This window comes from Hydra vulgaris, chromosome 01, assembly GCF_038396675.1.
Source record: "Hydra vulgaris chromosome 01, alternate assembly HydraT2T_AEP".
Taxonomy (NCBI): domain Eukaryota; kingdom Metazoa; phylum Cnidaria; class Hydrozoa; order Anthoathecata; family Hydridae; genus Hydra; species Hydra vulgaris.
Genome location: NC_088920.1, coordinates 2,897,501 through 2,921,510, shown reverse-complemented (window position 1 = coordinate 2,921,510; position 24,010 = coordinate 2,897,501). Strand labels below are relative to the sequence as shown.

Below are 24,010 nucleotides of genomic sequence, written 5' to 3'. Positions count from 1 at the left end.
TCTGAGACTTAGCGTTGCATTTTATAAAAAATATTTGATGCTTTCACACAAAATCATCCATGATAATAATCATAACAACCACATGTTAACAGAAGTCACACCAACATAATTAACTTCATCATCAATTTAATCAATAAGAAAAAAACATTACTCTTTAAAAGTAACATAGTTTACAAATGATTCATTAGAAAATACGTTCAGTCAAGTTATTTTAGTAATCAATTTATAAATCAATAAAAAGAAAATAAATCTAAAAGATAAAAATTTATTACATGTGGTAACAATTGTTTTATGCAAAGATTTTTATATATGTATAATTTTGCTTACCCTGCATTCTAGAGCTTTGTTTATTTATCAAGTATTTATCATAAAATCAGTTAAAAGCAATAGATATATTAAAAAGATGCAGGATTTAAATTTTTTCATAAATTTGAAAAATGCATCAATTGTATTTTTTGATTTACTCAAAATATACGAGTATGCACATTTTAAGGCAAATTTTAAGAAAAATTACTGGTAACATTAAAACCAAATAATGTGCTTTGAAAATTGTATCAAAATAAATGATGAAATTTTAGAGGATCCACATAATCTTAATTGGATCTAATGATCCTTTTATACGATTCACATAAAATAGCAACTGAACTAAATTAGATCCTAATCAGATCTAATTTAGCAAGAAATATTCTAAACACACAAAAAAATATTGATTTCTAATCTATTGCATTAATTAATCTTGATTCTTTTGAATTATCATAATTAATTTCACCTGGCCATTGTTACATCCCATCTCTGCAAGTTTGATTATGAACCATAGAAAACAAACATTAGTTTGTTTTGGTTGCATAGAAGTACAAATTTTGACTTAATTTTGTCAGCCTGAGCTTTCTCCATTTTCTTAACATGTGAAACAAATAACTCAATCGCCTTTTTGCATATTAACCATGTTAAATTAACATTTTACTCGAAATTAAGAAGTACGATTTAAATAGTAATTACAACTGTGTTACAACATTTTAAGATTACAACTGATTTTATTCTAATTTTTACACCGCAAAAACATGTCTGTTTATGAGAAAAGCTGCAAAAAAAAAAAAAAAAAATTATAAAAAAGTTAATATTTGAAATTCAATACGGAATTTTTTTTCAACGTTAAATCATTTTCTCAAGGCCGAGTAGGCAATTACAGTCAAAGAGGCTACTATAATTGAAGTTACAACCCTCTCAGGGTTTATATTATAGCATTATGTAATTTTATGTTGTGCAAGATATGGGAAAATAATGTATGGGATTATTGAGGAAAAATTTTACATACAATCATCAAAAACAAAAACTTGCTAGAAAATTTATAGAAAATATTTGTTGCCGTCTATACTTAACAAAACAATTTAAATTTATCTTGTCAGGGGCAAAATGGGTAACAAACGCAAATTTGTTTTATTAAAATATAAATATTATTAAATTATATTACTAAGATGCCATAAACTTATCAAAAGAGGTATTTCAAACCAAATTTGTTCTCTTTTTTTTGTGTTTTTATTTATACTTATTATAACTTCTAACAAATTTAATCTACATTTCAGTAAAATTGTTTAGAAATCAGATAACAGAGCTTTTTAAACCGATAAATAAAATCAGTAACGGACAATGTAACCGCATCTATAGCTGATTATATTTTACTTCCAACCGGATTTAAATGTAATTCAACACAGGTTTCGCAAAAAGGTTTTTTAAATTTTTGAACACAAAAATGATGAGTTTATTATTCTAAATGTTTTTAAATATTTGTTATAAATGTTTGTATATAAATATTAACCAAAGGTAAAAACTTGAACAAAATTTTATCTTCGGTTGTTTATAAAATGAAATGTTTACTGGTGTGATGTATCAGGATTAACCCTCTGATGGAGATGGTTAATTAACTAAAAGCTTTTTTTTGATATTTGTTCTTAGATAATGAATGGAAGTTCTACTTGTTATATTTAGTCTCATTTACTTAATTTTAGTCAAACACGCATACGCTGCATTGAAATGCACGTGCCTGACACGTCCGCCAATTTTTACACGTATTTGTATACTTGTTACTGCTAACTTTTAAATTTCTAGTTTGTTTTTTGCTTGTTGGAATATGAAATCTTTTACGAAAAACTTGTATTTAAAAAAAAAACGTATTTTGTGGTGTTACTTTTTGAAATATATAAAAGTTTAGATTATTTTTGTAATGACTTTATTGTTATTGAAAAATTACAAGTAAATATTAAACATTGGCAACAAATTTAATTTGTCACCTAAAAATATTGTTGAAGAAATGCTTAGAAAAATTTCTTTTTACAAATTTTTTTAAACTTTGGTTTCTACTTTATTGATTTAAGTTTTAAAAATAGTTTTAAATTAATGAATTTAAAATTTTATAAAACTATAGAAAAAACATTTATAATGTCAAACTTTTGTTTAGTTTTAAAGTCTTAAAGTTGAATTGTTAATTGATAAAAACAAAAACTTTCAGTGTAAACAGGCTTTAAAAGTCGTCAACCTAGTATTCGAAAATGAGCTTTTGGTTTATTTCTCACCAAAATATAAAACTTATATCCATTATTAAGTCCTATTAAAATTATGATAAAACAGCTGTTAGAAAATACACATTTGACCGCAAGCCACGCTAGAATTAAATAGTTTTATGCGCGTTTTGTAAAGAATGTTAGTTTGGATTTATATATTGAAATTTTTTTATAAAAATACTTATATTCTAACATAAAAAAATTTCCCTTCCTATTCCTTTTATTAAAACTCCCCTGTTAAATCAGAATATCGCAACCCCCTTTTTATTACCACTCCGCATGGTGGTCGATAAAGCGAGGAGATTAAAAAAGGCTTACCAGTTTTATTTAGAATTTCAATACACAAAGTTTCAATATGTTTGTTTGCTTTACAAAAAGTTTTTTTTGCTTTAAATACAAACTTGTCAAGAATATAGATTGCAACGCCGCCTCCCATGCTTCCAACACGTGGTTGACTTATTATTTTGTATGGTCAGCGCAAGAAAGTATCATTCAGAATACGATCAAAGTCCGCACTTACTTTATACTAATCATGCGAAAGTTTTACTTTTAAATTATGCGAATGTCGAAAAACTTTAAAAATAGCTGTTAACAAAAGTTCTTCCGTCGTTAACGTAATAAGTGTATTTTAACTTCGCCCTGTTTTGAAACCAAAGTTATGCCTCACAGAATGTTTTAACTGAACTAAACTAAACCTTTCCTGATATACCATTTACTGGACGGTTATATAATCCACTTACTGGCTATAGCTAATAAATAGTATCGATTGGACAACAGTTGTAATAAAAGTATTTAACTAAAATATTTTTTCTAAAAATTTAAAACAAGATTTTCTCAACTTAGTTATAATTCATGTGACATAATAAATAACTAAGTGTGATAAAATTTGACACATAACTTGTGTGAAAAAAGTTAAATTAAGGTTGTTAACTGGTAAGCAACATCCAAATTTTACTTAAATTAACTTGATTATACATACTGAATGAAATTATACATACATACTGAATTTATATTATATTATACATACTGAATGAAAATTTGAATGTTGCGTTAAAGGTAAAAAAAAAGTAATCATTATATATTTTTTGATTTATTTTATTTACATATGTTTGTAGACTTGTTTCTATAATTACTATTTTTTTTTAGTTAAAAATAGTATTAAATAAGAAAAAACAAAAAAGTTAAAACATACTGAAAAATCCAAAGTCAAATGTTATCATTAAACCAACTTTAAGTATAATTAAAAAAATGCATGCTGAAGACAATTCAGATTCTAATATGAAACTGGTAATAAATGGTATGTCTCAACAAAAAGGAATATAAAAAAGTTCCACGTTTAAATATGCAGGCCACTATCTATAGAAAATCTAAAATAAGAGCATAACCAGGGAAAAAGCCAATTAAAGACGATCTTGAAAAAAGTATTATGCTGGCAATTGTACCCAAATAGGAATTGGTTTTTGAAAATAACATTTATTAATTATGCTGCTAAGTTAGCAAAAAAAAAAAAAAAAGATTAAATTTTCAAAATCAAAAACTGGTAGCAACTACTTAAAGAGAGTCATGGTTGTGCAAGTCTTCGTTGTCCAGAGCCAACATATTCTTTGCCACAAATATGTATAGACAGGGGGAAAATTATTTAATAAACTAAAATGTATTTGGAATATGGATGAAACAGGGTCACAACTAGATCATACACCAAAATGTATTGTTGTAAGTAAAAGGATCAAAATATATTCAGAGTCAAACAAGTGGCAACAAAGAAACCATTACTAATATAGCTTGTATAAATGCAGCTGGTCATACCACCTCATAATAGTGAAGGAGCAACATTGAGTGTTTCTTGCTGAACTAAACAAGGTTTTGTTAAGTTACGGTTTGAAAAAATATTTTTTTTCAAATATTAGTTCTGCAAGACCACTGATTTTAATTCTAGAAAGACATGAGATGTTAAACTTCCAGTTCACATCCGCAACTAGTTGCAACCTTTGGTCAGCACAGTTTTTATGCCACTTAAAAATATGTATTCTGATGTCTATCAAACAATGATAAATTAAACTACCCAGGGGATACAGTTTCACATTCTAAGTTATTTGGTTTATTTTCTAAAGCGTATCAATATGACATCACAACAATGCAAGAACTCAACCTGGAGTAAAAGATGATTCAATTGATTTTTCTATTCGAAACAATACTGTGGATATTAATACAAATGTAAGTTTTGAAGAAGTAAAGGTTAATAAATCAACATTAGTTAAAAAAGTTTCTTTTAATAGTTCATTGGTGCTTCATGGTTTCAAATTGCAAGTATTCTTTGAATTCATTTGAATTATAAAAAATAGCCTCTCACAACACATCAATAGAACTCAAGTTTTCATTCCCATTTAATGGTTCATCTAGTCTATTAGACTCCAATATTTTCACTTATCCTTCACTACAAATTAAACAAAAGAAGATTAACTCAAAAATTCTGTTTTACAGTTGTTTTTTTATTCACATTAGAGTCTTACAACACGAAGCTTGAAGACAGCTGCAAAAGTAGCTTGTGAAAAGAGAAAAGTTGAATAACAAAAGGTATTAAAAGAAAAATAAAGGAAAACTGTGAACTATAAAAAGAAGTTAGCTGAGATATCAAATTTGAAAAAATCAACCTCTATTGAAGAATTAAAATATTGAAGATATTGAAAATTATCAAGATATTGAAGAAAATGATGGTATTTAGCAATAAGTTTTTTTAACTTTTTTTGGGGGTTCATTACCTGCACTTAGCATATAATGAGCTAAACTGAATAAATTATATTGATTTATTTTTTATTATTGTTTTATATCTAAATAATTGCATTAAAATAAATTTCCAGTGCTCTATTATTCTGTTCGATGTGTTTCCCATTGACGAATCATTGGCCAATAAAGGGTTAAGACATTTGCTAGTATTTGATATAAAAAACAAGTCAGTATTTGGTGAAATTTTTATTACCTGCATTATATGTAATTTGATGTTGCGATAGTTACAATAATCCTTACTTAAATTGAAAGAGCTTGTATTGATCTAAAATTTATATTAAAAATAACTAAAGTATATATGTGATATATACTTCAGTTAATTTCTGCAATGGGTATTTCTTATAAAAATGTGGCCAATAATTGGCGAAGTTGTTTGCACCTTTTTTTTAAACTGAATAAATGAAGCTTTTGTGTGACCTAAGGGGGAGTTAATTAAAATTGTCGTATTCATTAAGAGGAGTACCTTAATGAATAGGGCAGTTCTCGTGAAATGCTCTTTTTAATTTCATAAAGTTGCTTAACTTATATATTGAAAACAGTTTGATGACCATTAACTCTTGCACTATTATGTACTTTTGGTAAAAAGAACGATTTAGTAGACCTGGTCATTTATCTCATTTATTTAGAACTACTCATTAAAATCGACAAAAAATTATTGAATGGGACAAATATAAAAGATTAAAAAATGAAATGAGGTCAGTAGCAAGTTTCAAGTAAGTTAAGCTGTAAAGGTTGTTTCTACCACTTGGGGTGCCAAAAAGACAGGGCATATGGTATACATTTACGCAATAGGAGTGCCAAAACTTTTATTTTAAGGATTAATAAAGTAGGTATAAAAATTTTATAATTTTCAGTATGTATTCTTTTCAGTATTACTTCTTCCTTGCTCACTGACGGGTCGATTTTACGAACGAAGTGCAATGTATTCTTCCTGACATAATGTCCTGTAGATCCATGAACGTGTTCGATTTCTTTGGAGGATAGCGAAGTACCTATAATACCACTTGCTGCCATTTCATAAGGTTTATCAACCAATTTTAACCAACTATTAGACACTTTAGTAAGGGCATCGGCCAGGTTAAATTCCGAAGCGACAAGCCTAATATCTACTTTGAGTTGGTGTACTGTTATTGATGTACCAAAAAATTATCCTATTAAAAAGGAGAATATTAAATACTAAAAAGAGCTAGACTCATAACAAAAAAGGAAAAAGTGAATGAGCTGACATGAGAGATAATGAATAGTTAAGATAACACAACATTTAATGATCAGATTCAGATCATTAAACGTTGTGTTATCTCATTTATTCCTTCTAAGAAGGGTGATAGAAAATAAAATATAAACAAAAAGATGTAAATAAATACTATGATAAGACAAAAAAAAAAAAAATGAAATCACTTGAATAATAGCAACAAATGCAAAATGCAACATAAGTAAACATAATTAGCAACCACAAAAAAAAAAAAAGCATGACAATATAAACAGTACACATATGTCTGCATTGATGTACCAATGTTTTCAGAACAGTCACGAGTTATCTGATAATTTTATCTGTAGGCCCTGATTTGAGATCCTCAAGTTGATCTCTTACGTTAAATGGGCTATGGGGGTTGAACCACGATTAGATCTGAAAACACACAAATTCACGCTTATTTTTTTCTGCACAAATTTTTTTTTTTTTTTTTTAAATATCAAACATCAAGACACACATTTTTTTCTTCCATTATATTTGCAATATTCTTGAGTATTCTCCTTAACAACATTTCGTTTGATGCGTTTGTCCTCAATCCAGATTTTTCCGCGAGTGTGTCGGTAACTAAATGGAACACCGCTTTCGAATCGGTGCAGATGTGCAAAACATCCATTTTCGAGTTATTGCCCATATTTAGTCTTTAATTACTGCATCAAGTTCGGACATGTTTATATGCGCTGTGTATGTTTTCTTAACCAACATGCGTCTTCAATTATATTGCCATTAAACTCGACAACCACGTCTAGTACGATTGAACTAGCATCTACCCAATTTGTTACCTTACGTTTTTGTCAGGGCGTTTGCTGTTCTTTTAACATACGACAACGCTACACGCAACCAACCACAAACGTCTTGTTAGCCAATTCGGAATTTCACAAAAATCGTTATCTCTTCTCCAACGTAACTTTTTGTTTTCCATTCTGACTTGTAAACCAAGAACTCTTGCTCCATCGGATACGCGGACCGCCGGCTTACAATTAAGCCCAAAGATTTCCAAATGATCAAGTACGCGACAAACAGGTACTATGTCTTCAACAAAAATATCATTAATGTATGGTGACGTTCCTTTCCAGATTGTTTCACCTTGCGATAGCACTTTGTCCAATACCGCTTTCGTTATGACTGGTGCAACGTTTAGTTGGAATCCCAAACGTGTTAAACAAACCTTTGTCCACGGAACACAACATTTTGGTAAGTCCAGAGTTTCTCATCGATTTTTAGTTGCATATAAGTTGAAGATAAATCAATTATTGAAACATTTTTTCCAAACCGTCTCTAGTCTTGAAGTTTGTCAGCACACGCATCTGTGTTTGCAGTGAATGCTTTAATAAACGTGTTCAGCTTCCTGAAGTCTAATACTGGTCGCACTTTCCCTTTGTTTCGCTGCACCACTGCCATGAGAGGAACCAAACCCTTTCTTGGACCGTGTTTCTTCAAATTGTACTTTTGAAGCCACTTTTTCTCTATCCACCCTTCAATTTCTTTTTCGTAATCGTGTTTTATGCCAACAGGGATAGTGTATTCAGCAATCTTATTCACTAGAGTTTCAGGTTTATTATTCCATTTTCAGAATTCAGAATTATTATTCCATTTCCCCGCAATTATCCATTCTCGATTTTGTTTCTTAAACAAAGCTGTGAAATCCCGAGATATTATATTCGTATTACTGACATCTTTTGAAATATCACCTTTTAGTCCAAGTAAACATGATTCGTTTCTTCCCATAAAACAAACATCACGAGTTGCAGATATTGATACTCCACCAAAAGCCACTATTCCATACCCATCAAAAACAATAACAAAGTGGTTTGAAGTCAACTACAAGTGCTTCCACAAAAACTTCATTTCCATTAGGTGTGACAATTCTAGTTCGGCTAATGTTCTTCGTACTGTTGTTGTTGTCAATTAACAGTTACCACGCTAACTATTTTCTTCGTAATTTTTGGCGCACATTATTTATAAATGATGCAGCAGGTACATTCTGAGTCGATTAACACATTCCGAGAAACGCCATTAATGTCCAACCGTATAGTAGGTAACGCCATTATTGATTGTTTAGGGAGAGAACTGGCGCAAACATCTTCTCCCTCGGCACGTTTTTTGGACACATTCTTGATGTGTCCTTTCTCTTGACACGAGTAAGATAAAACATCGCTTGTCTCCCGTCTTCGACCCGACTTGTTTCGATTACTATTTCTTCGCAGATGTCTATCTCTTGCAAAATGAATGGGGAGCTAACATTCATAAGAATTTGGTTGCGTTTGATCTTCAAACAACCTTGGCTCAGCACGTCTGTAGTTTACATACCAGTTCAACTTTTTCCAGCCATTCTGCGACTGATTGTTGATCGTTTCCACTTAACTCCGGAATTAACTTTAAATCAACTTTAGTCGACATTTTGGCCGAAATAGCTTTTTGTTTCACATCAAAAAGAACTTTATAAGTCAAGCGTAAAACGCCTCTCTCTTAACGTAATTCAACATAATTTATATACTAATTCTCTTGATATTTACAATTATGTCTTTACATTATATACAAATACGTCTATATACATATACAATTATTTACAAGTAACTCAAATCGATCGTTACCTTTAAAACAATCATTAACTATAATTACACTTTACAACAAAATACTTGAAATCAGGGGATTTCATTTATTAAAATATTTAAACTAGAGGGACAATTGGAGTTGAGCAATTTGAAAAATTATATCATGAATTAAAAGTAAATCCTTAAATATTTTTTACGTTGTCATAATTATTTGTGATATAACGAAATATGATAAGTGCTAAAAAAACATATAATTAAGATTTACAATCGTAATAAAAGTTTTTATCGATAATGACTATCACAAAAACAACATGTTGTTTTTGTTATATATTTGTCATCAATGTAACAGTATAAAACTAAAGAGCTGAAACACAATCAACCATAAAAACTAGTTTTGTAATGTTACCATCGGCAACTAATGGTAATACCAGTAAACAAAATCATTTTTACCTTAATTATGTAGAATTCCAATTTCTCCCTAACTGTTATCTGATGATTAATAGAGTAAATTTTACATCATATAAATTTACTAAATTAAAACCATGTTTCAACAGTAGGCAAACTAATAAAGCAATGACAAACGCAACTAAAAAAAAAAAGGAAAATTGTTATGATTAAAAAAATTATTATATATTAAAAAAATATATATTCATTGAAATGTAATTAATAATAAATACTTATTACAAATACTAAGATTTATACTTAAATAGAAACTAAAAGTGTTTACGGTAAAAATAAATAAATTGAAAGACAACAACACCACTTTCAGAGTTGAAAAAGAACCATTTAGTTTGAAAAAATTGATCTTGTTCTTGAACATGCCTTTACTTAAACAGATCATCTTACTTAAGGGACTCTTGACTAAAATAAACCTTATTTAGGTAACACAACTTTTTAGGCATTGCTATCATTCAAAAATCATGTATTCCTTTAAGACTATATATTAGAAAATTAGAAAATGAAAAACTATTTAAATAAGATTTTTTATCTATCATACACTTTTTGCCTACCATAACAAAAAAAAAAAATTCTTAAGTACTAAAACTACATAAAAAAGGATTATAAATGTTAAAGTCAAAATCTCTTTTAAGTTAAAGTACTACATGGTAAAGTTATTGTGCATTGCGAACAAAACCATTCAACACTCTCACATTCTAAAATAAAATCAGGTATGCGTTCACAAACACGATGAAACCAACATTCACATTTTCCACATTGCACCATATGCCTAAATGTATTAACACATAAAAAACAGTCAAAAAAATGTGAATAAAAGTAATGTGTGTAAATAAAATAAAAGTAATACGTGTGTGTGTGTGTGTGTGTGTGTGTGTGTGTGTGTGTGTGTGTGTGTGTGTGTGTGTGTGTGTGTGTGTGTGTAATTCACTTACTTATCTTTGACAACTTTATCAGAAGCCATCCAAATTTGCCGACATACGCAATAAAGAGTAAAATTAAATTCTTTTTCTTTGCAAAACCTAGTCAATTTTCCAGTCTTTGGAAACTCATTTAAGTGGTTTTCTATAACACTTTTAAATAAATGGTTTCTCATTTCATCATATTCAAATGAAATGTAGTGTGGATTTGAGCCGGTACAAGCAATGTGCTGTACAAACGCCAATGCAAACAAACCACAGTCTACACCATTTGTTTGTTGTTGCACAGGTAAGACTCGTACTTTCAAACTGTCTTTGGTGCACTGCATTATTGCACAAATTTTTCTGACAACATAATTCTTTATTTTGCCCTTAAACATGCTGTCTAACAGAAATACCTCACCTTCAGAGCACCCAAAAGTGCTTATTGTCAGCCAGTGTACATCACCATCATGTAATACCTGTACAAAAGAGTCCTTTACCACACAAAATGACAAATTTTGCCCCAAAACTGGATCCTGCAGACCAGAAACACCAGTTATCATTTTTTGTACCGAATGGATGACATTGTCTGACAACATCTGATGGGTTGTAATATCATTCATATCATCTGATGAGAGTTTTGTCTTAGGAAGTAAAACCAGTTTTTCTACTAAATGTTCATCATTATTATGTGAAATAATCTCATGGTCAACAACAAACCTTTCTTTGTTTACAGGCTCATCAACAATTTTATGTTCAATCGAGTCAACTAAGTAACTCTCAGCTGCTATAAACACTTTAGAAGCATTTGATGTTTTTTCTTTTTGTGATCCAACACGCTTAGTTTGAGCTTTTATTGGTTTCCGTACAGGAATAGAAATATGTTTTTTGCTTAATTTATTATTTGTTTGAGTGACAGGAATCCCAGATTCTCTTACTCTTCCTTTGTTTAGTTTGTCTATTAGAGTGGAAAGAGTTTTATGTAACATCATTAGTTCATCAGAGTTTGCCTCAAATTCAAATGATAAGTTCTTAATAGTATTAAGCATCTCCCTAACATCGACACCAGAATAAATGGGAATATGTTTTTTACATATGTCATTCTGATCTTCTACAGTTGTATTTTTTTTTAAAGACAAAGATGACTCTTTTAAAGGTGAAAGCGACTTTGAAAAATTAAAAGGTTTTTTTTCATGGAATATATCATAGTTATCTTCATCTAAATTTAAGAATGGAGAATTTACATAAAGTTTTGATAATGTATTCCATGACCAAGCAGGATACTTTTTGAATATAGCAAAAAAATGTTTGCAGGGATAGCCTGTTGATATCCAATCATAACAAGTACATTTTGGCATAATATTTTCATCACCAAAATGCACAAATTATTTTGTAGAAGAATCAATGGTACTAGATACAGCAAAGATACCATGTTTCATCATTACAACTGTGTTCAAATCCATATAATCAGCAGTAGATTTTCGCAACAAGCAATGCTTAACTAAACTATGAGGGCGATTATATAAATATTTTGGCACCCAACAGCCATATCTCCTGTATCTTGCATCCATTTTGAAGTTGGCATCAGTGTAGCTAAATTGAATAGATAAAACTTTATAAAAATAAAAAGATTATATTAATATCATTACTGTGAACTTTTAAATTGTCAACAACAATAGTCCCTTTCAAACATCAGTTCATTGACTTAACTTTTCTTTTAAACTAACCTTTCTAGCTTATCAGTGAAGAATTCTTCAATTAATAAAGTTAAAATGCCCGTCAAAGAAGAGTTGTTATATTTCTTTAAATAGCAATACTTAAATGACTCATTTTGACTTTCAACACCATTGTTTGTGTTGCAATTAATTAGAAGACGATTTCGCCTATACCAACAGATCCATCTCTAAACAATAAGAAAAAAATTCTACTTTTACATACCTCACCTTAAAATAATACAAACCAAACCAAATGATTGCCACAAAATGTATTCTCAAATAAAGGTTTAATTATTTAAACTCATGTTTAATAATAAATACTTTTTTTATAGGCATCCAATACATTTCAACATAATGTTTTAATTTAAAAAAACCATCTTGACACCAAAAGTCAGAAAGCTCTAACGCTTTTATAGCATCTACTTCTTCTTCACAAGATCTTGACCAAGCTATACATCTTAACAATTTTAAAATATCTTCTTTTTTACTAAAACAACCATTGGAAGTTTTTTTTATCCAACGATCCCATGCCTGTTCTCTATGAAAATCGCAGATGAATACTTCACACCCTAATAAGAGAACAAAATTTTATTTAAAATGATTATGAACTTAAATCGCATTAAATATAAAAAATGATTCCTTTAAAGAAGTTAATAACTTAATAATTAAATAAATAAATACAGATTGGAAAAACACACCAATAAAAACAGATTCCAAAGCACGTATCTCCTCATTACAATAGTCAGTCATGCAGTATAAAAGTTGAAAATCAAGATTCCAAGATTTGATGACATTAAGTGCTTTTTTTATTGTATCAAAAGTTTCACTTTCAGATACAAATGTTGCAACTATTTGAAAATCAACATTAGTTTTAACAACTAAGAAAAACAATGGTAATGAATATCTAGTGGTCTTATATGTTGCATCTAAAAACACCATTTCATTACCATATTTATTTAGAAGTTTTTTTTGCCAACCAGCTTGATAAATAAACAACAGCTCATCCTTACTATGACATCTTTTTGGATGGTAATGTATTTTGACAGTGGCATCAGAAACCTTCCACTCATTTATTTTGTTTTCTAAACAATCTTGATCAATGTTTGAGAATCTGAAAAATTAATAAATCAAAAAACTTTTTTATAATATGAAACATCTAAAAGTACTAAAAATTAAATAAAAAAATTACCTAAACTTTTGACGTTCAATGACTATGTGTGTACGAATGATATTATTTCTTGGATAGAACCTTCTGTTGTTAGGAGGCAAATCTTTTTTTCCAAACATATCACTAACCATAATTTTTAAAAGCCTCTTCATCTCACATACATTTGAAACGCCTTGTTTCACAAATTCAGAAATCTTTGTTGACAATCGATGGTCAATTTTCTGAGACAGGAGTTCACTCTAAAAATAGTATTGAGTAACACAAAATGTAACTACTTATCTGCATTAGTACTACTACATCAATTAATAAAACAGTAGCAAGATATGAAAGGTACATATTATTACGCACAAATAATATAAAATTAGTTGCAACTTTGTACATGTATAAAAATCATGCTTAGCATTACTACTAGCATTACAATATGAAAAATATGTTTCAAAAATATAGTAATAATAATAATAAAAAGAAGAATTAATGATTAACACAGTTTGCAATATAGTATCAAAGCGCAAAGCAATTACTTTTCCAAGTGGATGATTTCGGTGACATAATAGGCAGTCTATTTCAACTTTAATTTTTCTACAAAATACAAAAGTATTATGCTTCATCAAAGAATTTCGAATATCTCTTGATACTTGGTTTTTGTAATAATTTGTCATGTTGACAACCTGAAAATAAAATGACAGAATTGATCATTCTTTTTATTGTTATAATTTTTCTAACAACGATAGATTCATTAAAAATGTGACTAAAAAAAAAAAAAATGCTGTTTTGTAAAATACCTTTAAACTAGTAAAATATACAATCTCTTTCATGTTAACTTTTGCAGAACATTCAAACTTCTTGGTGTCTTGAATAATCACATATTCACCTCTGTACCAATGATCAAACTTCTGAAATAATAATAACAATAATAATATCATATTATTATTATTATTATTATTATTATTATTATTATTTTTACTATTATTAGTTGTAGTAGTAGTAGTAGTAGTAGTAGTATAATAAACATAAATATCTTTAATTTAAAAAATTTTAAGTGAAATTAAAGAACATTTGTTACAATAATAAATAAGACTAATTAATTGTTACTTTTTGATTTTCTTTTGCATCGATATACTTTTGCTTAGCATTAGAATTCCGATCAACGCCATGATGACAATCAAACTTTTTTGATGACAAAACAACGTAAGGCGTATTAAAAAATTCTGGGGATGTTTCCCATAACACTTTGTGCTTGTGTGAAAATATATCTAAAAAATGAAACAAAAGTTATTCAAAAATGTATTTATATAATATTAAACTCATTAAGTTTAAAGCAGTTGAAAACAAATATTTAAAGAGAAATTGAATCATTAGGGTGTCTGTCTAAGAGTTGCTCAACTGCTTTTTAATAAGATGAAAAGGTTAACAGTTTACTTTTATCTCATCAATACACAGTTTAGTCTGTCATTCCAAAGTCATTCAAAGCTTTCATTGACCTCCCTGATTGAAAACCAGTTTTAAAAGCATATCGGATTACATGAGGTTGCAACTTTTAGTTTTAGGAAGTTTAGGAAATTCTTGTTGCTCACACTGCTTTTTAATAATATCAATAGGTCACCATTTTACTTTTGGGCCATCCACACACAGTTTTGTCAGATTTATGCAATTGATTGTTGCCAAAGATGTGGTTGTACTCAAGTAAATTTTTTGGGTGGTCCAAAATTTGAGTCAAAGTATTTGTATTCGGCATGATTTAGATTGCTGTTCCAAAACCAAATATTTAGATCCATTTGAAAATTTTGAAAAGAACCATTTAGAGATTTCCTGATTTTTTCTGTTAAAAGTGTAAACGATGCTTAAGACCAAAACTAATAACTAAGTTTTTTTTAGAATAAAACTAAAATTTTTTTCATAATGATTAAATATTAATATATTTGAACAATCTTTTGAGCGATATGATTTTTAAAATAGTAACCTAAAAAAAGAATATTAATACAAAATTAAAAAATTCCCTGACTTTCCCTGATTTTAAACGAAATCAAGCTTTTCCCTATATTTTCCCTGATTATATCTAAATTCCCTTGACTTTCCCTAAACTCCCTGATTCGGTGGCAATGCTGTATGAACTGTTTATTATTTAAACTGTATAGATATAACCATAAGCTGTAAACACAGTAGAGACAAAAAACTCCATAAATTTGAATAACTGATTATTGCAAAGTGTATATCACAACTTAAATAAAGTAACTCTGAACTTTCATTTAGTTTACATTGTTCTAAAACTTTTTACCTGTACTACCAAAATCCTTTGGAGTTGAAAAAGCAGCAAAGCGAACAGTATTATCTATCTCATAGTTATGAAGACACTGATTGTCTTCTTTAACCGAGTCACATATGTAGATATCACTTTTACCTGAAATGTGAAGATCTTATTAATTTCAAAATAAATGCAAAGAAAATATTGTAGAGCAAATAATAACTAAAAATTTTGCAAACTTGAAATTTTTGTTGGTTCATTAACAGATAGAAGAAAGTGTTCAGCTTCTTCGACAGAATTGTAAATACAAACCGTTTTTTTATCTAAAATTTGAATTTGCATAAGTCAAAACCATAATTACTTTGAATGTTTTTGATATAAGTAAAAATTAAATATTCAAAAAAAAAAAAAGTTAAACAAATCACCCTGAAGACTTAAATCATCTTTTGCCTCATTATTTGATATGTCTGAATCATCGTAATCTGATACATCTGAACTAATAAAGTAATGATAAAAATTGATAACAATATTATTGTAATCAATAATTAATATTATTATTATAATATTATAATAATACTACTAAAATAATATGATTATTATAATATTATTATTATAAATGTTATTATTGATTATTAACCTACTAATAATAAAAAATAATAAATTACTACTATTTTTTTTATTTATATTAATCAATTAATCAATATATTCTGAATTACATGATTTTACAATTCAAGGATGTTTACAAATAGTATAATTACTAATGATTTGTAAACACCTAATAATAATGAATAAGAGTAAAATAATAACAACTATAAAAATCATAACGTTAACATTAATAATAACTATCATAATAAAAATGGTATTAATAACAATAAAAATAATGGTATTAATAAAAATAATGATATTAATAAAAAAAATGATATTAATAAAAATAAAGGTAATAGCAATAATAACAATGATAATAATAACAATGGTATATTTAAATATATCTATACTTATACACGCACACATACATACATACACACATACATACATACATACATACATACATACATACATACATACATACATACATACATACATACATACATACATACATACATACATACATACATACATGTCACACATACGCTTATATATATACACATAAACACACATACATCCATACACATACTCACATACAAACATATATATATATATATATATATATATATATATATATATATATATATATTATATATATTATATATATTGTATATATATATTATATATATTATATATATGTATAATATATATATATATTATATTTATTATATATATATATATTATATATATTATATATATGTATAATATATATATATATATATATATATATATATATATATATTTATAGACTCACACAAATACGCATATAAACGTAAACATACGCACATACATCACATACATACATATACATACACACAACACACATACACATATACACACACATTATACACGTACCCATACATATACCCACACATGCATACGTACATACACATTCAATTATTGTATAAGGACGACAAAAAAGCTGTACAAAAATGTAAAGATTCTTAAAAAAAAAAGAAGGTATAAAATAAAAAATATATACATAAGAGAGTATTTTTTAATAAGACTATTAACAGTGATATATTGCTTTTATTGGAGTTATTATTCTAGTAGCTATCCAAATATTGTTTTTTTAATCTATTGAGAAAATTATAACGAGAAATTGAGTTTTCGGTTTTTTTCTTTTCAAAGAATGAGGGAGATAGTTCCAAGCATTGGTGCACTAATGTTTAATTGATTCGCTGCCAAATTTTATTGTCCTAGTATGTTCTACAAAGATATTGTTGCATGAAGAGGATCATGAAGGAGGAAGTGAGAATGTTTGTTTAAGTTTAACTATAAATAACCAAATTATAACTGATAATGCCCTAATCACTAACTCATTTAATGACTATTTTTCCACAATTGCAGAAAATCTTTCTAAAACAATCATCTCTCCTAAGCATAACTTTAACCACTACCTTAAAAATACTCCTTTTATATAACCCCTGTTACACCACAAGAAATAAATGATTATATATCCAGTATGAACCCTAGAAAAAGTACTGATCCTAATAGCATTCCTACTCAAATATTGATCTTAGCATCGAAAGATTTAAGCTACCCTTTGAGCATTATGATGAATAAATCATTCGAAATTGGAGTGTTTCCTGACTTGTTTAAAGTTGCTGAAGTTGTACCTATTTTTAAAAGTGGATCCAAACTAGATCATTGTAACTATCAACCTATATCTTTACTTTCAAATATTGGCCAACTAATTGAAAGAGTCATGTTTAACAGACTAGAAAACTTTTTAAATCAATCTAATAGTTTCTATATCCTTCAATTTGGCTTCCGCAAAAAGCACTGTACAAATCAAGCACTCATTGATATAACTGTGACAATACGTGAAGCTCTGGATCAAAAATAGTTTGCTGCTGGAGTGTTTGTTGATTTGCAGAAGGCGTTTGATACTGTTGATCATGAGATTTTGCTGACTAAATTAAATCATTATGGTGTCAGAGGAGTTGCTCTCAAATGGTTCAAGTCGTACCTGTATATGCGCTCTCAGTTTGTAAGCATTGGAAACACTTCCTCCAATACTAGGTTTACATGTATTGGTGTTCCACAAGGTTCAATCTTAGGTCCTCTACTCTTCCTCGTTTATATAAACGATCTGCACACATGTGTAAAATTCTCCAAAACATATCATTTTGCTGATGATACCAATCTTCTTATTGTTAGGGCATTTCCAAAAAATCACGCACGGAACATTGCATCTGTTGCATTAATTATTTTGAAAATAATGCAATTTGTAATAACCGATTTACTTTTATTTAATTGACATCTATGTATATATTACCTATACAAAGTATGTTAGCTACGGGTTGCTTCATTATAGAACAAATTAATTTTTTAATGGAGTCACGCACGGAACAGAAAAAATAAAAAAATTAAAAATTAATAAATGAACCCTATTTTCTCTGAAAATGTATTAGTGACGAGTGTTTTGTTTTTTATAGGTAATAATACAAGCATTCTTAAAGATTATTACAAAGTTACAGAATTCAACAATGTATCTTTGCTCCACAGTAGTAGTTTAAACCAAAATCACGCACGGACAAAAAAAAAGTAACGAACGGAACATGCAAACGTTAGTCATTTTTGGATTGTATTTTTAAAAATAAATCGATTGCAACTATCATAAATAACATATATATCAATACCAATTAATTAAATACATGTTTGATTAAAAAACAATACTTTAATGTATTATATTAAAGATAAATAATGTATTATATAGTTAATATATTATATTAAAAATAAGAAAGATATATCACATTTTTAAAAATAGGTGAAGTTGTAACACTTTGGCTCGATAATAATGTGTCAACGGTTATCAAAGTGTGGTTGCGGTACTAACGGTTTTAACTCACACAAGTCATGCCAGGAGAGGTCGTCTACAGATGGGTATATAAAAATGAGTTCGTTTTGTTCTTTTAGAAATTTTATATGTGCCATATTATCTAAAATTTCTAATACTTCGGCAAGGTATGTCTTTGCTCTACCAGCAGAACACAATTCTACAAAGAAAAATATGCCTGGGGATATAGTATTAAATTTGAACATTTCGGATGGAGATGATACCGCGTTTATCAATAATGAAGATGATGAATTTTTAACAATGTTTACCATTTCTGATTGGTTACAAATTCCCATTAAAGCACCACCAATATTAAAAAGAAAAAGAGTGGTGCCGACGAATACCCTTGACTTTAAACTTACCTTTGAGAAGCGTCTCATTAATCTCACTTTGGTTTGCAGTAATACACTCATTTGTAATCGAGATGATCTAAAAAAATGAAAATTTAATAATCAAAAGTTTCATATCTACAAGCTTCATTTTGAGGTTTTTTCTCTAAATAATGACTTACATTAATTTTGGTATTTTTTTCACTTGCAATGCTCACAAAATCTTCTAAACTGCGACAATATCGTTTTCCAGATTTTACTGTTGTCCAAACCATTCTTTTTATTTCTCCACCTATGCCATCAACTGCCCCCTTTCCATGTGATGTTGCAAAAAATGACCAACGAATCTCAACAAGATCAGATGATAATTTGTACAAGTTATTCATGGCTGTCATGATATAAGAGTATTTGAATTGAGATGAAGGACCATCAGTGAAAAAGTGTAATTTACAAATATTATGATAACGACTTAATAATTGTTTGATAATGAACAAGACGGCATATTTATCATGAAGTAAACGATCGGATACAATGGCATAGGAATGTGTATTGTTCTTGCTCCAAACTGCAGCAGTGAATACTGTTAGTTGCTGATGAACCCAGTAAGCAGATTGAATTTCACTTTGCTCCATTATGGTGTAATTTTCACTGAAATCCATCTGATTTTAGAAGAATTAAAAATATAACTACATGAATAGTTAGTTTATAAATATAAAAAAAAAGTTTAATACAAAATTATTAAATTTTTTTATCGTACTACAAATAAAATTACAGTTTTACTTACTTGTATAATCAATTCATTTTCTGATACATTTTGGCGACATAAACGAAAATGTGCACTTTGTTGTCGCTTTATATACACATGACGTATATAATCTGGCAATTGATGACGCAGTAATACGCACGCCTCTAACAAAGATGTTAGTGGTTGTTCAATTTTCTGCGCATTTTCTGAGGACCATTGGTCAAAAACAAAGAGCGGTTTGTTTGAATCGTCACCAAATGAGTCTATTACATTAGAAACATATTTATCAAACTTTGACAACCCACAGTTCGCTTTACATTCCATAAACATGCGAGATTGGTTGTTTTGATTACACACAGTTCTGTCAATTATGTCTGACATAATATTAAATTTTTTTGAAGGGCATTTGTTAACAACCTGAAATTTTCATGGTATATGCAAAGACAAATATCGTGGGGAAGATCGTTTACTAGCTTGACATAGAATGGCCGCAGATTGTAAAACTTAGATTTCCCCACTTTTAAATTAATATGCTCACTTTTAAAAAGTGAGTATGCTTCACCTATGGCCATCAGCATGTGACGAATTTGTTTCTAAAAGAAAACAAAAATTGTTTACAAAAACTGAAAACCTTGTTAAATAAAATGCGATTCCTACATAAAAACGATGTGTCATACCTTCTCTTTTGTTTTCTTATTAATAGCAACATCTTTGCGTCCTGGAGCCATTCTACTAATATCTTCTCGCAAATAAAAATCAAGAACTTTGCTATTAACATCGTCCAAACCGGCGTAGTCAGGGCCTGATTCTGAAATATCAGAAAGTAGTATGTTTTCACGTTTACAAACTTCTTTTAAAAGGTATTTTCTTTTGTTTGAATCGGCAGGTAATGCTGAATTAATTTTTTTAAGTGCCTTTCCAAAACTCTGCGGAGATAAAAAGGATTGTTCAATATCGGATGTAGATTGGTTCACCTCTCGCTTTCGCTTCTTTCTTTCGCAATCTTTTCAACGTACTTCATCCTTTTCCTTTTCGCTCATGTTAGCTCTTTTATTTTTCATTCGAATAGTTTCAGCAATCCGATATTCTGGATGTTTCTTTCTAAATTTTTTCTGAACTATTGAATGCTTAACTTTGTTCATTTTAATTCTAAATTCTTTTAAGCAACTGTTATCAATCTAACTAATTTATACTCAAACTAATTAATGAGCAAATATGCGATTCAAACGTGATAAAGCCAAAGGAAAATAATTATCACGCACGGATGAATATTTGTCCGTGCGTGATATGTCTGTGCGTGATGCAAAAAAACAATGCTAAAATGTCATAGAAGAAAAAAATACTTTTGCCATTCTATTCAGGAGCATAAAAATACACAAAGTAAAAAAAATCACTTTCATTGAAACTTTTTATCACTTCTTTTTCTAAATAATAGATCTTTTAAATCACGCACGGAAATTCAAAATGCCGTTGACTTTGGCATAAAATTTAAGATACCTCAAAGATACCTAGTTGCAATTTATGATAATGAAATATTAAAAGACATCATTATCTTTAAGAATCAAAAAAATCTGGGCCATGAAATCAATTTTAAATATTATAATCACATGTAATAAGAATTTTTATTTTTTATCTCAAAAAATTTTTTTATTTATTGCGAAGTTTGAATAATTAAAACAAGAGGAAAAACTTGTCTTCTATAATTTTTTTTTTGGATAATCAAAATATCACCTATCTTCTTTTGAATTTCATCTTCTGAATTAAAAAAATATTCGTTTTAAAATTTCATTTTTTTTGACTTACTGGAATGGAAATGCCCGTTAGTAAATCTCTTAAAAAACTAAATAAAAATCTTAATTATGACCTTGCATGTTTGGTACAATGGCTACAATCAAACAAAATTATACCAAGTCTGAAATAGTTATCTTTAAATCTCAAAGCAACAAAATTACAAAAAAACTTAATTTCAAAATAAGCGGTAAAAAAATTAATACTATATATAATATCAAATAATATAGGCATTATATTAAATGAAAGTCTATTGTTTCACCGACAAGTAAAAGCAATATCTTCCAAACTAAGTCGAGCTAATAGAATGCTTTCCAAAGTAAGGCATTTTGTCAACTACGAAACATTGATAAATATTTGGCATGCTATATTTAATTCCCACCTAAGGTATGGCTGCCAAATTTCATCTACTCATCTTAAAAATCTTATAAAACTTCAAAATAAATCTATACGAATAGTTCATTTCCAGCCAAGTAATTTTAATCCAGATTTATTGTATAGTTTATCAAATATCTTGAAGTTAGATGAACTCATCTTCTTTTTAAACTGTGTTTTTGTGTGGGATATTATTTATAATACCATGCCTATTGCTTTCAACAACTATTTTAAATTCACAAGTGATATCCATAATTACAAACTTAGCTCAATATCTTGTTATAAACTAGCTCTACCTTCAAAAAAACTAGCAAATATGGTATTCAATCAACTAAATACCAATCAATTCACTCTTGGAACTCTCTGCCACTTTCAATAAAAATAAATCTCCCAAACATTACTAGAAATGCTTTCATTGCCAATATCAAAAAATTTATCCTTCATAAAAATACTCAATAAAATTCTAACACAGCATTTTCACTATCTTAGATCTTCAATTAATTCTGTCTATTTTTCTAAAATATAACAGCTTTTAGTTTTCCCTTATTTTAAACCTATTATCAGTTATCTCTTCTACCACTCCTTACCCTTCTGTTCCATATATGTATATATTTGTATGAACCTGAGTGTGCATTGTGTGTATGTATGTGTATATGTATAATGTGTTTACTTATTTTTTTATATGTTTTTATTTACATTAATGCATATGTGTGATTATGTATATGTATGTATTGTGTGTATGTTTGTATGTATATATATATATATATATATATATATATATATATATATATATATATATATATATATATATATATATATATATATATATATATATTAGGTACGTAGAATTATGCGTTTTACGGAACCGATATTTGTGCTAAAATTCTGTGCCACGTTTTTTGAAGTTTGCTTTTCATTATCGAGGGAGAAACGTATTTTGAGGATTTTTATTTAGAGTTATATATTAGTATAGATATTTTTTAAAAACTAGAGTAATTAAACTTTATAAATTTGTACCTTTTGATTACAATAAAAACTTTTTAAAGTAGATTTTTAAATGACAAAAACTTAGTTATACGTTGTGCATTCAGTAAATGTTGAAGAAATGCTTGTTTTTTTTGCAATACTGTTCTCGATGTTAAGTTTACACAATTTCTTTGCACCTGCCAAATTTCATTGCTTTATTTTATGCAGCACATACTCTATTTTGTGCAGCACTTTTGGTACTTAAATTTTTATTTTCCGCTTTTATTTTGAGACATGGGGAGGGGGAGGGGCGGATGAAGAGGAATTTCAATCTGCTTTTAAAATTATAATAATTAGTTCAGATTTAACTAAAATGAAAAATGAATAAAAACAAAAAAATAAAAATTTTTGTGTTAATCAAACATTCTCCTCAATAATCCTCTTATGGCAATCAAAGTATTGGTAAAATCATTTCAATAAATGATATTGCCACTACTTTTTGTTGAATCATTCTAAATTCCAAATCATTTATTTGAATCATACATAATATGATTCAAATAAATTACCATTCAATGAATGGTAAATTATTTGAATCATATTAAGTATGATTCAAATAAATGATTTAGCTAGTTTCAATTTTTATAAGTTTTTATGCTAAGTATTGAGACAGTTCAATTATAATACTCAAATA

At 28.3% G+C, this 24,010-nt stretch overlaps 4 protein-coding genes across 4 annotated transcripts; all 4 read right to left on the bottom strand.

Moving 5' to 3' along the window:
- Positions 1–10,205: 10,205 nt before the first annotated feature.
- On the bottom strand, positions 10,206–11,186 carry LOC136074736 (uncharacterized). The gene is made up of 2 exons (XM_065787065.1): positions 10,538–11,186; positions 10,206–10,374 (listed from the first exon to the last, which is right to left on the bottom strand). The coding sequence occupies exons 1-2, from the start codon at positions 11,125–11,127 to the stop codon at positions 10,233–10,235; spliced, it is 732 nt and encodes a 243-aa protein (XP_065643137.1). The 5' UTR covers positions 11,128–11,186; the 3' UTR covers positions 10,206–10,232.
- A 1,261-nt stretch (positions 11,187–12,447) lies between these two features.
- On the bottom strand, positions 12,448–13,181 carry LOC136074735 (uncharacterized). The gene is made up of 2 exons (XM_065787064.1): positions 12,918–13,181; positions 12,448–12,788 (listed from the first exon to the last, which is right to left on the bottom strand). Exons 1-2 carry the CDS (start codon positions 13,156–13,158, stop codon positions 12,511–12,513), a joined length of 519 nt encoding a protein of 172 aa, XP_065643136.1. The 5' UTR covers positions 13,159–13,181; the 3' UTR covers positions 12,448–12,510.
- Positions 13,182–13,404: 223 nt separating this feature from the next.
- On the bottom strand, positions 13,405–17,149 carry LOC136073968 (uncharacterized). Its single transcript, XM_065786266.1, has 8 exons — positions 17,130–17,149; positions 16,055–16,125; positions 15,869–15,952; positions 15,663–15,785; positions 14,480–14,640; positions 14,170–14,280; positions 13,909–14,055; positions 13,405–13,626 (listed from the first exon to the last, which is right to left on the bottom strand). Exons 1-8 carry the CDS (start codon positions 17,147–17,149, stop codon positions 13,405–13,407), a joined length of 939 nt encoding a protein of 312 aa, XP_065642338.1.
- A 2,279-nt stretch (positions 17,150–19,428) lies between these two features.
- LOC136073967 (uncharacterized) lies at positions 19,429–21,377 on the bottom strand. The gene is made up of 3 exons (XM_065786265.1): positions 20,230–21,377; positions 19,628–20,104; positions 19,429–19,545 (listed from the first exon to the last, which is right to left on the bottom strand). The coding sequence occupies exons 1-3, from the start codon at positions 20,569–20,571 to the stop codon at positions 19,429–19,431; spliced, it is 936 nt and encodes a 311-aa protein (XP_065642337.1). The 5' UTR covers positions 20,572–21,377.
- Positions 21,378–24,010: the final 2,633 nt, after the last annotated feature.